The 14798-nt window shown below is 43.2% G+C and overlaps 1 protein-coding gene across 1 annotated transcript; it reads right to left on the reverse strand.

Moving 5' to 3' along the window:
* Positions 1-12334: 12334 nt before the first annotated feature.
* Positions 12335-14313, reverse strand: LOC120941613 (E3 ubiquitin/ISG15 ligase TRIM25-like). Its single transcript, XM_040355143.1, has one exon. It carries the CDS (start codon positions 14158-14160, stop codon positions 12580-12582), a length of 1581 nt encoding a protein of 526 aa, XP_040211077.1. The 5' UTR covers positions 14161-14313; the 3' UTR covers positions 12335-12579.
* Between the last annotated feature and the right edge of the window lie 485 nt (positions 14314-14798).

Here is a 14798-nt window from a genome sequence, read left to right on the forward strand (position 1 = left end):
GCCTCACAGACAACCTCTGCACTTAGGTTCTCCCGAGCCAATCCCCCACCGTTCAGCCTCCAGCTTAGGATCTGGAACCCAGCAAGCCGCTGGGGTCCCTTTCTTCATCAACAGAAGGCTCCGCGAGGTGCACAGCCTCAACCCGGCCGGCCATGAGGATGGGGCCCGCGGATGCGCGCACCCTAAAGGTGGATGCCGCACCTGGAACTCGGGCCCCGCAGACTCTAAACGAAAAATTGTCCGGTGCTCCAGATATACCCCCCGCCAGCATGCCCAAAGAGGGAAACTCCTCTGATTGGCTGCTGGGGAAGGATGGTTCCGTCAGAACCCCTATAGCGCCAACTGTCGCGCAGGGGTGGAAGCGCACCCCTGGACACACAGACTGACCCAAGAGGTAGTTCTGAACTGGCACCAGCACAAACTAACAATTAGTGAATGGGAGCAACTGAAATCTCCCATTCCCCACTAACTTTAGCGTAACGCCCCACTAACTAAAAGGGGGGGGGGGCGCTACATATATTTTATTAATGATTTCCTTTAACCCTTTTACTGCCACCACCGTATGCTGTACGTCGGTGATGGTACGGGGAGGAGGGAGTTGCATGTTGCCATTTTCCCCAGGCTCCGCAAAGCCCATATGATGCAAAACCGCTCTGGCAGCAAAAGGGTTAGAGGGAACCTACAATTCCAAAGGATATTGTATGGCAGCCTTTTTCAACCAGGGTGCCCAGGCCACCCTGGGGTGCCTTTAGATCTCTTCAGGGGTGCCTTGGAAAAATGCCCAAAAATTGCCCCAATATGCTATATAAGCCAGCAGATGGATGAAACCTTTTAGTATCACAAAGCCATGTTTTATATTGTGCACCATTACGACCTTCTAGCCACCGGTGTCCTAACAACCAATGACCCTCCCCTGCCACTCTCTGTCAGCGCTGAGGTTACATTAGCTGAGGGATGGAGAAAAACTGAGGGGGGAAGAGAAACATTGGAGTACTAGTCAGTTCCAGTGTGCAAAAGTGTACTGAATTTGGAACAGTGCTTTAAGTGGGCCAAAAGAGGTGCCGGTACTCTATTAGGCGCCGGTGCCCCCCCCCCCCCAATACTGAACATGAAAATACCCTTGGCTGCGTGTGATGGGCACAGTGGCTGCATTTGATGGGCACAGTGGCTGCATTAGATGGGCACAGTGGAGACAATTGATGGTGGCACAGTGGCTGCGTGTGATGGCACAGTGGCTGCGTGTGATGGCACAGTGGCTGCGTGTGATGGCACAGTGGCTGCGTTTGATGGGCACAGTGGCTGCATGTGATGGCACAGTGGCGACAATTGATGGCACAGTGGCAGTGTGAGTTGGCACAGTGGCTGCATGTGATGGCACAGTGGCGACAATTGATGGCACTGTGGCTGCGTGTGTTCGCACAGTGGCTGCATGTGATGGCACAGTGGCTGCGTTTGGTGGCACAGTGGCTGCGTGTGATGGGCAGAGTGGCGACAATTGATGGCACAGTGGCTGCGTTTGATGGGCACAGTGGCTGCGTTTGATGGGCACAGTGGCTGGGTTTGGTGGCACAGTGAGGCTGCAATTAATGGGGGTTTTTTTTAGTTAGAGAAGGCAAGCTCAAAATAACTAAAAAAAAATTTTTTCTGCCATTTTCTTATTAAAAAACTGATGGTCACCTCAGTCCAACCCCCCCTCCCTCCAATACAGTCAATTATTTTTGTTACTTTCTTCTGTTGCAGTACTGAGTCCAGGATCCAGACAGTAGCAGCACTAGGAACTGTAGACGCAGGCTGAGCTGAGGCTCCTCGTGACTTGGGCTTCTTTCCTTGCCGCCGACACAGCTCCCTGCGCGAGTCCTCCTCTCACCTCGCCTCCGGCGTGACGTCACGCGGCGCACGCCGGGGAATGAACCAACTCTCCTCCATGGGGGGGGGGGGGTCGAGGAAACGCACAGGACAGGAGTGACAGGACAGAGGAAAGGGAGCCAGGAGCGCACTCGGCAGCAGTGAGTTGGCTCCGGCGGGGCGGCATACAGTTTCTATTGTGACTGCGCTGCCTGTCTGACACACATTACCGGCCCGCAACTCGACAAGCCCACCGGCTGCGTTCTGTACTGTAAACCCACGTACTGGGTGCACGGAGAGGTGCTGGTACTCTCCAGGGACATTTTTGGAAGTGGCGGTACTGAGTACCGCCGCGTTCCGGCCCAGTTAAAGCACTGATTTGGAAGAATAAATCACCTGTAATGTTGGGTGTCCTACGTGTGGATGTTGATGTATTATGTAATACTATTATGCCGCGTACACACAGTCAGAATTTCCGACAACAAATTTGAGTTCGATGTGAGCTTTCGGTTGGATATTCCGACCGTGTGTGAGCTCCATCGGACATTTGCTGTCGCAATTTCAACACATTTTCGAGAGCTGGTTCTCAATTTTTCCGACGACAAAAGTTCTTGTCGAAAATTTCCGATCGTGTCTATGCAATTCCGACGACACAAAAGTCCTACACATGCTCGGAATCAATTTTCCGCATGCTCGGAACCATTGAACTTAATGTTTCTCGGCTCGTCGTAGTGTTGTACATGACCGCGTTTCTTGACGTTGGGAATTTCCGACAACATTTGTGTGACCGTGTGTGTGCGAGACAAGTTTGAGCGAACAATCCGTCAGAAAGAAATCCAGGGTTTTGTTTCCCGCAATGTCCGATCGTGTGTACGCGGCATTAGGATCATTTTTTACATTTTAGAATGGGGAGCCTCGAGACTGTCCATCATTTTAGAGGGTGCCTTGGCTGAAAAATAGGTTGAGAAATATTGTTGTATGGTGTCAAGAAGAAAAGTTGAAAACATAAATACTGCTTTTGTTTTGTTTTTTGAAGGTTTTACAGCCGGCGGATCGGGGTGATCCCATATAATGAGGGCTGTTGGTGGAATCACCACATCACCTGTTGGAGCGGGGGATGGTATCAATGCATCCTTTGAGGGCCCATTGGTAAGTTGTGTGCTGAATTTCATCTCCCCATGTATGGAGAATTATCTACAAACCCTTTATCAGTCATTTTGTCTTGTGGTATGTACCTAGGAGGTCACTCTCCTTTACATTCATACTGCGGGTATTTTTCTTTAGATGGGGTATTACCCCCCCTTGTGAGCCTTAAGTGGCCTTGGCTGCACTGGCTGAATGTATATGTTCTTTCCATACCTGGGAGTTTAGTGCTGGGAACATATTCATTGTTTTATATACTTATTGGACAACGCTTCAACCCCCTTTTTGGGCCGTTCCCTGGATACTAACTGAAGGTAATTTAAGACCCCTTTCCTTTTCTTTTTCTGTATTGATAGTTATTGTTTTTTTTTTCTTTTTTTTTTTGGATTCCTCCATTTTTTTGGAAGGGACCGACCCTTATAGCGCTATTGTTGTATTTTTTTGGGGAGGTATTCTCTTTGGTGCTCACCCTGCGTCTCCATTGTTGGCTTTGATGCTCCCTCTCTGCTCTTGTTACTTAAACAGGACCTCTCTAATAATTCTGCTTACCAACGTACATGATCGGCGAGTTTCTTTTAACCACTTAAGGACCGCCTAACGCCGATATACGTCGGCAGAAGGGCACGGCTGGGAACAATCACGTACCTGTACGTCGCCTTTAAGAGCCCAGCCGTGGGTCGCGAGCGACTTGGTCCGAAGCTCCGTGACCGCGGGACCCGCGGACCCGATCGCCGCTGGTGTCCCACGATCGGACACAGGAGCTGAAGAACGGGGAGAGGTGAGTGTAAACAAACCTTCCCCGTTCTTCTCTGTGGCTTGTCACTGATCGTCTATTCCCTGTCATAGCGAACGACGATCAGTGATGTCACACACATCCAGCCCCGCCCCCCTACAGTAAGAATCACTCCCTAGGGCACACTTAACCCTTTAGCGCCCCTCCTTGTTAACCCCTTCACGGCCATTGTCATTTTCACGGTAACCAGTGCATTTTTATAGCACTTTTCGCGGTGAAAATGACAATGGTCCCAAAAATGTGTCAAAAGTGTCCGATATGTCCACCGTAATATCGCAGTCATGAAAAAAATTGCTGATCGCCGCCATTACTAGTTAAAAAAAAAATATATTAATAAAAATGCCATAAAACTATCCCCTATTGTGAAAATGCTATAACTTTTGCGCAAACCAATCAATAAACGCTTATTGTGATTTTTTTTAACCAAAAATAGGTAGAAGAATACGTATCGGCCTAAACTGAGGAAAAAAAATATTTTATATATTTTTGGGGATATTTATTATAGCAAAAAGTAAAAAATATTGAATTTTTTTTTAATTGTCGCTCTCTTTTTGTTTATAGCGCAAAAAATTTAAACCGCAGAGGTGATCAAATACCACCAAAAGAAATATCTATTTGTGGGAAAAAAAGGACGCCAATTTTGTTTGGGAGCCACGTCGCATGACCGCGCAATTGTCAGTTAAAGCGGCGCAGAGCCGAATCGCAAAAAAGAGGCCAGGTCCTTAACCTGCATAATGGTCCGGGTCTTAAGTGGTTAATCACAACCCTCCTTCAGTGAGATTTACAAGTCATAAACCTCTTAGTATGGTGTTATATGCTCTGTCGGTTGTTTACTGCATGGTAATTAAATGTAATTTTTCTCTTATATATACATGTTAGGCCCCGTACACACGAGGAGACATGTCCGATGAAAGCGGTCCGTGGACCATTTTCATCGGACATGTCTCCTGGGAGCTTTTGGTCTGATGTGTGTACACACCATCAGGCCAAAATCCCCGCGGACAGAGAACGCGGTGACGTTGAAGACACCGACGTTCTCAAACACGGAAGTGCAATGCTTCCACGCATGCGTCGAATCAATTTGACGCATGCGCGGGATTTTGGGACGCTGGTTATACGTCATAACCAGCGGACATGTCCGATTAGGTGTACTAACCATCGGACATGTCCGACGGACATGTTTCCAGCGGACACGTTTCTTAGCTTGCTAAGAAACTTTTGTCCGCTGGAAACCTGTCCGCTAGGCCGTACACACGGTCGGACATGTCCGCGGAAACTGGTCCGCGGACCAGTTTCAGCGGACATGTTCGACCGTGTGTACACGGGGCCTTAATGTTCATTGGGATTTGTTTTTTGTATTCTTTGATGTCTTTTTTTTGTGTTTTCCTGTAGCCAACATATGCCTTACAGCTCCTGAAGAAGCAAATAGCGAAACATGTCGAGCAAACAGGCATTTAAATAGCTTCATAGGTATAAACATTGTTTACTATTGTGTTATGTCACACGGTAATTGCGCAGGAATTTTTGAAACGCAATTTTTTTTAATAAAAACACGTTAATGAATAAAAAAATAAAAAAATTACAATATTTACTCATTTTTTTATAATGTGGAACATGATGTTTCACCGAGTAAATAGATACCTAACATCACGCTTTAAAATTGCGCACACTCATGGAATGGCGCCAAAATACAGTATTTAAAAATCTCCCTAGAATTATGCTTCTTACATTCTTACAGGTTACCAGTTTAGAGTTACAGAGGAGGTCTAGTGCTAGAATTATTGCTCTCACTCTAATGTTTGTGGCGATACCTCACATGTGCACGAGCAGACGGGCGCTTTAACCACTTCCAGCCCAAGGACGTCATATGATGTCCTGGACTCTCAGGGGGGATATCTGAATGATGGGGGCAGCTACAGGCATCAATCAGATATCCATCTGTTCAGCCAGCGATTCTGTGCACCATAAGAAAGATCATAGCGGCAGTTCCGCCGATTGATCGTTCTTATAGGTGACAGGATGGACGTCCCCCCCTCCCGCCGCCATCCGGTGCTTCTCCGGGCTCTCCCGTGCCATCGGGGACCCGGAGAAACGATCTGCCGGCGCCGGATGGGAGGCATAGAGATGACTGGTGACCAGATGGTCACCACTCATCTCTATGATCGTCGGCGGCCAGGGCGCGATGTTATGACGTCACGCCCGGGTATCCGGAATGTAAACAAAGCCGCAATCGCAGCTGAAAGCATGATATCAGTGAATTTTTTTCCCGATCTCATGCTTTCCAGCCTGGAGAACAGATGTGGGGGTCTTATTGACCCCGCCTCTCTCCATGAAGAGGACCTGTCACAAATCATTCCTATTACAAGGGATGTTTACATTCCTTGTAATAGGAATAAAAGTGATCAAAAAAATGTAAAAAAAAGTGTAAAAATAAAATAAATTAAGTAAAATATATATATATTTTTTAAATGCCCCTGTCCCCGATAGCTCGCGCTCAGAAGCGAACACACACACAAGTCCCACCCACAGATGTAAACACCGTTCAAACCACACATGTGAGGTATCCCCACATGCGTAAAAGCGCCAGCAACAATTCTAGCCCTAGACCTCCTCTGTAACTCTAAACTGGTAACCTGCAACAACAACAAAAAAAGCAACGCCTATGGAGATTTTTAAGTACTGAAGTTTGGTGCCATTCCACGAGTGTGCGGAATTTTAAAGCGTGACATGTTAAGTATCCATTTATTCGGTGTAACATAATCTTTCACTTTATACAAAAAAAATTGGGCTAACTTTACTGTTTTGTTATTTTTAAATTCATGAAAAATGATTGCGCAAATACAGTGCGAGATAAAAAGTTGCAATGACCGCCATTATATTCCCTAGGGTGTCTTCTAAAAAAACATATATATATATAGTGTTTGGGGGTTCTGAGTAATTTTATGGCAAAAAAATGATGATTTTTGCATGTAGAAGAGAAGTGCCAAATGTAAGTGGTTAATCTCATGCTTTCCAGGGTAGAGGAGATATCTGGGATCTCATTGACCCCAGATGTCTCCATAAAGAGGACCTGTCATGCCTTATTCCTATAACAAGAGGTGTTTATATTTCTTGTAATATGAGTAAAAGTGATCAAAAAAATTATAATTGAAGGGATAGTGTAAAAAAAAATACAATAATAAAAAAAAAAAAAACATTGATCTCTGCTTTCTAGATAAAAAAAAAACTGCCAATGTTCAGATTTGCCCGTGCCGGAAGTGAAGTCATGACGTCACTTCCAGCCTCCCAGAGTCATAGAGATGGCCGGGGACCATCCAGTCCATGACCAGCTCTACTGTAATCTGGCTAGTGTGGCATTTACATTTACATTACAGGCTTTGGTGGGGCTTAGGTGAAGCTTCAGTGAGGCTTTGCAGGGCTTTCGATGTGACTTTGGTGAAGCTTTGGTGAGGCTTCAATGAAGTTTCGGTGGGGCTTCAGTGGGGCTTCAAGCAAGCTTTGCCTCAGACTTCTATGGAGGCTTTGAAGACCCTTTAAAAGCACCACTGGAGCTACATGGGGTATAATTTTTGAAGTGAAGCCAAAGCAAAGCAAAAGTAAGGTGTAAACAGGACTGTAAACAAACCATTTTATTTAGTGACAGGAGCTTTGACTTGCTTTAAGAGAGCTTTGACAAAGCCTGTCCGAAGCCTTGTTGAAGCCGAAGCAAGTGTAAATGAGCCCAAACTTGAAGTAAACACGCACACTTGACACACACATGGTAGCTCTGGGTAAGTGACCCACTAGGTAGAGAAGGAAGGATGAGGATCACAAACCCTTACAGATTGCAGAATTCAGCAAAGGCAGCTTTTGTGTTTTTCTCCTAATGCCTTGTACACACGATCGGAATTTCTGATGGAAAAAGTCAGACGGACTTCTTCCATCAGATATTCCGACCATGTGTATGTCCCAACGGAGAATTCCATCGGAGTTTAGATAGAGAACATGTTCTCTTTTACTCTGATGGAATTCCGTCGGAATTCCGATGTGCTTTTGGCCGGCATTACAGATTCAATTCATATCAGATCTCAATTCCAATCTACAGATTCTACATCTAACATCTAGAATTTACTGAAGGCCTCAAGAGAGCTGGACAAGTCATATTACTTCAGTACAGTAAAAACCTTAGTATGGACTTATCTCACACATACTGTCCATTCTAGTTTTGAAAGGAGTTAAAGTGGTTGTAAACCCCCCCAAAAAACCTGCAAGACAAAGGCATAATGAGCTAGTATGCAGTATGCACAGCATACTAGCTCATTATGAAATACCCACCTTAGATTGAAGCCCCCGCAGTGGTCCCGACACACTGCTCTGCCCGGTGACATGTCTCCCAGAGTTGTTTCCCGGGTATCGCGGGCTCCGGCGCTGTGATTGGCCGAAGCCACAATGACGTCAACCCCGGGAGCTGCCGATAACATCAGCTGTAACAACGGCACGAACGAACCGTTGCTTCAGTGCGCATGTGCCGATGATCTCGCCACATGCTGATACAGGGGATATCTCCTGAACCGTGCAGGTTTAGAAGATATCCGGGGTAGCTACTGGTAAGACTTATTATGGGATAGGCATGTGCATTTCGTTTCGTTCCGAATCGAAATTCGGACAAATTTTTCACTATTTGGACATTCGGATGCATACGAATTCCCAAATTGTAATATTAACGAATTTAACTGAAATCCGACCGAACTTTTTCGAATCGAAAACCCGCAGACGAAATTCGATCGAATTCGAAAACAAATTCTATTTGAATCGAATTCGAAAACAAATTCTATTCGAAAACAAATTTGAATAAAAATTGAAAGCAAATTTGAATCAAAATCTAAAAAATATAAATCGATTTCTAAAAAAGAATACAATAAAATAGAATATAAAATAATAAAACAATAGAATGAAAATCAAAGAATAGTAAAGAACAGAATGGAATTTAATAGAATGTAATCAAATACAATAGAATATGACCTGGCTTCTTCTATCTATCTTCCATTTTCTGAAATTCGAAATTCATATAGAATGAACTCAAATTCGAATAGAAAAATATTAGAATAGAGCAGAATAAAATATATTTATATATATATATATTTTATTATTCTACTCTTCTAATATTTTTCTATTCAAATTTGAGTTCATTCTATATGAATTTAGAATTTCAGAAAATGGAAGATAGATAGAAGAAGCCAGGTCATATTCTATTGTATTTGATTACATTCTATTAACATCCATTGTTTACTATTCTTTGATTTTCATTCTATTGTTTTATTATTTTATATTCTATTTTATTGCATTCTTTTTTAGAAATCGATTTATATTTTTTAGATTTTGATTCAAATTTGCTTTCAATTTTCATTCGAATTTGTTTTCGAGTCGAATTGTTTTCGAATTAGATTCGAATAGAATTTGTTTTAGAATCCGATTTAAATATTTTCGAATTCGACCGGATTTTTCGAAATTTGGTCGAAAACGAACGAATTACGAAAACGAATTTAACACATGTAACTTAACGAAATTAATTAAATAACAAATTAAAACGAAACAAAACAAAACACATTTTTCCCTTTTGCACATGCCTATTATGGGCTTACCTGTAGTAAAAAGTGGTTTGTAAGGGTTAACAACCACTTTAACCAAAAAGGTGTCCTGGAACTGGAAAGGCTGCAGAGAAGGAGATCCAAATGAATAAGGAGGACAACTATGAGAAACTATTGCAAATTAGACCATTGAAGCCAAACTCAGTGCAGATATAAAAGACACAAATGAATGCGGCTGTATAATCATACATTTATTTTTTTACTGCAAGCAATGTAAGTACCTGAATGTGATTTGGTATCAACTCCTTGCAGTCCCTGTACAGCAGGGCTGGAAAGTAAGAGGAAGAAGCAACACGAGGAGACACATTTACAGTGAACAGAGTCATTATACGAGGTGTGTCCAGAAAGTAATGAGAATTAGATTTCAAAAATTATTTTGTTGAAAAATTCTACACTTGAACATTGTCTCCTTTGAAGTTTGCACCTTGTGATTGTACACAACGCTCCCAGGAATTCTTCCATTCTTCATATCGTCCCTGGAAGTCTTCACGTGGGATGGCGCTCAGAGCTGGCGTAGTGACTCATTGGACGTTATCCACACTACCAAAATGGCGTCCTTTGACGTGTTGACTTGGTATTTCCCGTTTCCTCTGCAATCATTCCGATAGTGAGCCGTCGGTCAGAAACAGAATAGAACGTGGATGCAGTGAGGTCTGTTCTCAACCGCGATCAACAGATCACTATCAGAATGATTGCAGAGGAAACGGGAATTACCAAGTCAATTGTTCATGAAATCGTGACGCAGGATTTGAACACCAGAAAGGACGCCATTTTGGTAGTGTGAATAACGCCCAAAGGACCACTACACCGGCTCTGAGCGCCATCCCACTAGAAGACTGTGTTCAATCGTAACATTTTTCATTAAAATAAATTTTAAAGCATCATTCTCATTATTTTCTGGACACACCTCATATGTTCCATTATTGTAATATAAACTAAGCATTATTTTATACAATGCAGTATGGACAAACCCTTCATTGTTTATCTAGTAGCAGTTAGTCACATTCAGCTGGACTTGTTCTGTAATGTTGAAGACATTTTGTAGATTCTCTAAGCCACTTCTTTAGTTTTAATGAGTGTCAGAAAGATCCCCCAACATGTACTCAGGTGACACCAACACCTCCATCCAATCACCATTAGATGTGATGAGACAGATGTTGATTATCCAGCATGGGGGGGGTGAAAGGTGTGGAACCCCCCCTGTTCAAGTTACATCATCCCATTGAGACACCAAGGATGGGACGATGTAACTAGAAGAGACGGCTCACACCATACTATAGCATTTCTATCCACACAGGTAGCATTGGCACCTTCATCCAGTCACCATGGAATGTGAAGATGTTGATTGTCCAAGAACAGGATGGGAGATGTAAAAGTTGTTGGACCCCCCTCTTCCAGATACATCATCCAAATGTTGGTGTCAGGAAGCCTGCATAGGGGTTAGTTCCTCCACCGTGTCCACCAACTACAACCTAAATGTGACTCTTCCAATTAAAGCTGAACTCTTTAACATTTAAAGAATAACTAAACGCTTGTCAATTTTTTTATTGCAGTCTGTTCCCCCGTTAAGGGGTCTCACCTTCTCTATTGGTCCTTTTTACCATTATCATTGAAAGTGAAAGTAAAATAAATTTCCCAAATGTTGATTTGTCCCCAGAAAAGTAATAGAAGGGGAATCTTCCAATGGGCACGCTCGTTCTGGTGACCTGGGGGGTCCCCAAGAAATTCCCATGATTTACAGGGATTTCCTCTCACTTCCTGTTTGGCTACGGGACAGGAAGTGAAGGGAAATCTCCACAATGGGACACAGATGGCAACAAAAAAAAAATCTGACGGGGGTTATAACCCTCCCTTTATCTGTCCAACATTTAAAAAAAATGCCTATAGTCCTATTTTAATGCAATTATGTATTAATTAAAAAGCTTTTTTTTGTGTACATAGAACTGTTGTATATATCTGAATTTGTCCTGATATCACTTCCTGTAATCACCTACACAGCAGCATGGGGGGGGGGGGGGGGGGCAGCACTCTGAGCCAATTAGAGCTTTACAGCTTTGTACACTTCTGTGTGACAGCAACAATAATCTACAATGAAGATACCAACAAACGTCACTTATTTCCTTCATTTTGATCTGTTACATACACACATGAAAGAATATTGTTATAGTTATTCAATAAGTGTATAAATCACCTGTGAATCCTGCCAGAAATCCAGTGCTGTCCTGTGCACTCTGCAGTCTGATATTAACCGCTTCCAGTCCGAGCCAATTCTGACATTCCTCTCCTATATGTAAAAATCAGCATTGCTTTGCTAGAAAACTGCTTAGAGCCCCCAAACATTATCTGTTGTTTTAAGCAGAGGCCCTAGAGAATAAAATGGTGGGTGTTTTTTTTATATTTGCACAGTGTTTTTTTTAAATGCAAATAATAAAAAAAAACTTAATACATTTTAAAACACACACAATTTTAAAAAACAATATATTACCCATATGGTAAAATAAAAAAAAATTGATGTTATGCTGAGCCAAAAAACGTCAGTACCTAAAAATCTACAGTGTGCAGTACTATGAGTGAGTGGTGTCACCCCAGGACAGGAAGTGTGTTACTGGCAGGATCTCTAGGTAAAAATAGAAAAGAATAAAAAACTTCTGAAAAAAGAAAACGAATGCAGTCAGCACATTTAATGATTGGCAAGCTGCAATATTGTATATTAAATTTTCTGAAAATATTCAAATCATAATCAATGATAATATCTCCTAGACCTGGGATATGCAATTAGCGGACCTCCAGCTGTTGCAAAACTACAAGTTCCATCATGCCTCTGCCTCTGGGTGTCATGCTTGTGGCTGTCAGAGTCTTGCTATGCCTCATGGGACTTGTAGTTCAGCAACAGCTGGAGGTCCGCTAATTGCATATCCCTGTCCTAGACTTATCATAACCACTAACACTTAATGAACCCCTGAAAACCCCAAATCTTATTATTGTCACTATAAGAGAATAAATCACACTTCCCTGTGCTGAGATTTCTCAATGCTGTGATTGGTTGTGTTGGGAACCTTTAGATTTATGACATCTGGAATATGAATCTACTGCATTATTCTGTTGGTTAAAAATCATCAGATTCATATTTCTGTGATGTCAGCAGATTTGGGCAGATTTTCTGTTATATTATTATTTCTCACGTCGCCTTTCACCCCCAGATATTGTTATAGAACCTTTTCCTATATATAACCCGGCATGGAGGGGCTCAGTGAAGGTGGTGGTGAAGGTGTGGAGGTGTCTGATCGGGTCACACAGATCATAAAAGGACAGCTGCCCGGCCTCATAATCCACAGAGATCCTAAATCTGTTACTGGAGAGATCGGGAGATATTCTGATCTGTTTCTTGTCATGTCTTAGAGAACACTCACCTCTATCCCTCCACAAACCCCAGGACTTGTTATTATTTCCAATCAGTGACTGCTCTCCTCCCCTCTCTATACTGGGATAACACATCCCGACTCTGTAATATTCTGACTCTCTGACATCCACTTCCCAGTAATGTCGCCCCGAGGAAAATCTCTGACTGCTTAATACCTGGACACACCTCTGAAATCTCTCCGGTGTTTCTGGACGATTCTGCCATATATATGACCAGGATACAGTTTTCATGTCATCTGATATCTGTAGATTATTATGAGCTGTGTTCACATCCAGTAATATGTCTGAAGCTTCCTGTATATTGAAGAATACATTTACCTCTTTTATCATATCAGATAACCCTGTGTGTAATGTGTGTGAGATTCCAGACACATCCAGATCCCCTCCATCATGGAGGAGTCTATCATGTCTCTCTCTGTCCTCATTATCTCCCTCCTCAGTATCACACAAGTCCCCTGTGTCTGATTCCTGTAGGACAGTCAGTGGGTCAGTCATGTTACACAGCTCCTCAATGTCCTCCATCTTCCTGGACAGATCCTTCTTCTTTATTTCCAGCTGATGGATCAGATCAGACAATGAGATCCGCTCTTCCTGGCTGGAGATGTTCCTCCGGACTCTCTTCTCCAGGTCCTCCAGATGTCTCCTGAGCTCTATGAACAGGGCAGTGACTCTCTCTGATTTTTCTTGTACTTTTCTCCTGCGATCCTGCAGACTCTGGACTCTTTTCTCCGTCTCCTCTCTCTCTGTCATCAGTTTCTGCAGAACATTTCTCAGTTTCTGTTTTTTATTCTCAGAGGCCTCATCCAGAGTCTCCACCTTGTGTCCCCGGTGTTCTCCATCCAGCCTGCAGGACACACAGATACAGGCAGAGTCCTCAGTGCAGTAATATTTAAGAAGTTCTCTATGGATGGAGCATTTTCTGTTCTCCATGGAAGTGGTGGGATCAGTTAGGACATGTTCTGGTGCCTTGCTGTGGACTCTCAGGTGATTATCACACAGAGAAGCTTCACACAGCAGACAGGATCTAACAGCAGGTACAGGAGAGTGATAGCAATAAGTACAGAAGATTCCAGTCTTCCCTTCTTCCAGCTGAGTAGATCGGAAAGTCTCCACTATGTTACGTAGTGTTATGTTCCTGTGCAGTACAGGCCGATCCCGGAACTCTTCTCTGCACTCAGGACAGGAATATCCTCCAGACCCCCCCTGTGTATCCAACACACGATCAATACAGACCCGGCAGAAGTTGTGACCACATCTCAGGTTTACAGGATCTGTATATGTGGTCAGACAGATGGAACAGTCCAGCTCCTGTCTCAGATCAGCAGACGCCATCGCTGACAGCAGAAGAGAGAAATGAAAGTAAAAAGTCTCCGACAAGGAAAATCTAAAGGGCGTCTCACATTCCTCGGCACAGGGAGGGGCTGAGCTGGTCTTGCAGCTTTTATCTTGAGGAAGTTTGTGGAGAAATAAATGTTTATATTGAAGGTATATGTCCTACATGTTGATACACAGTGTACTGATTTGGAGCTTTAAATGACTTCTGCAGACGAGGCACAAAACTAAGTTATATAATGCAGTGTGATAGATATTTGCATGTTGATGCTTTTTGTTTTTAGGAGAAAATTATTTCCAACGGTAAAAGAAACCTGTCCTGAGAGATATACAATAGATCCATTACACACAGAGTTATATACAGTATATGACAAAAGTAAGTACACCCCTCACATTTGTGTAAATCTTTTCTTCTATCTTTTCATGTGACAACACTGAAGAAATGACACTTTGCTACAATGTTGTGTAGTGAGTGTACAGCTTGTATAACAGTGTAAATTTGCTGTCCCCTCAAAATAACTCAACACACAGCCATTAACCACTTAAGGACCCCTTCACGCCGATATACGTCAGCAGAATGGCACGGCTGGGCACATCAACGTATAGGTACGTTGTCCTTTAACCACTTACCCCCCGGA

Source organism: Rana temporaria, chromosome 5, assembly GCF_905171775.1.
Source record: "Rana temporaria chromosome 5, aRanTem1.1, whole genome shotgun sequence".
NCBI classification, from domain to species: Eukaryota; Metazoa; Chordata; class Amphibia; order Anura; family Ranidae; genus Rana; species Rana temporaria.

What these genes read in the sequence shown, in the direction of transcription:
- LOC120941613 (XM_040355143.1), bottom strand. Translation starts at nt 14,160, where the DNA reads ATGGCGTCTGCTGATCTGAGACAGGAGCTGGACTGTTCCATCTGTCTG.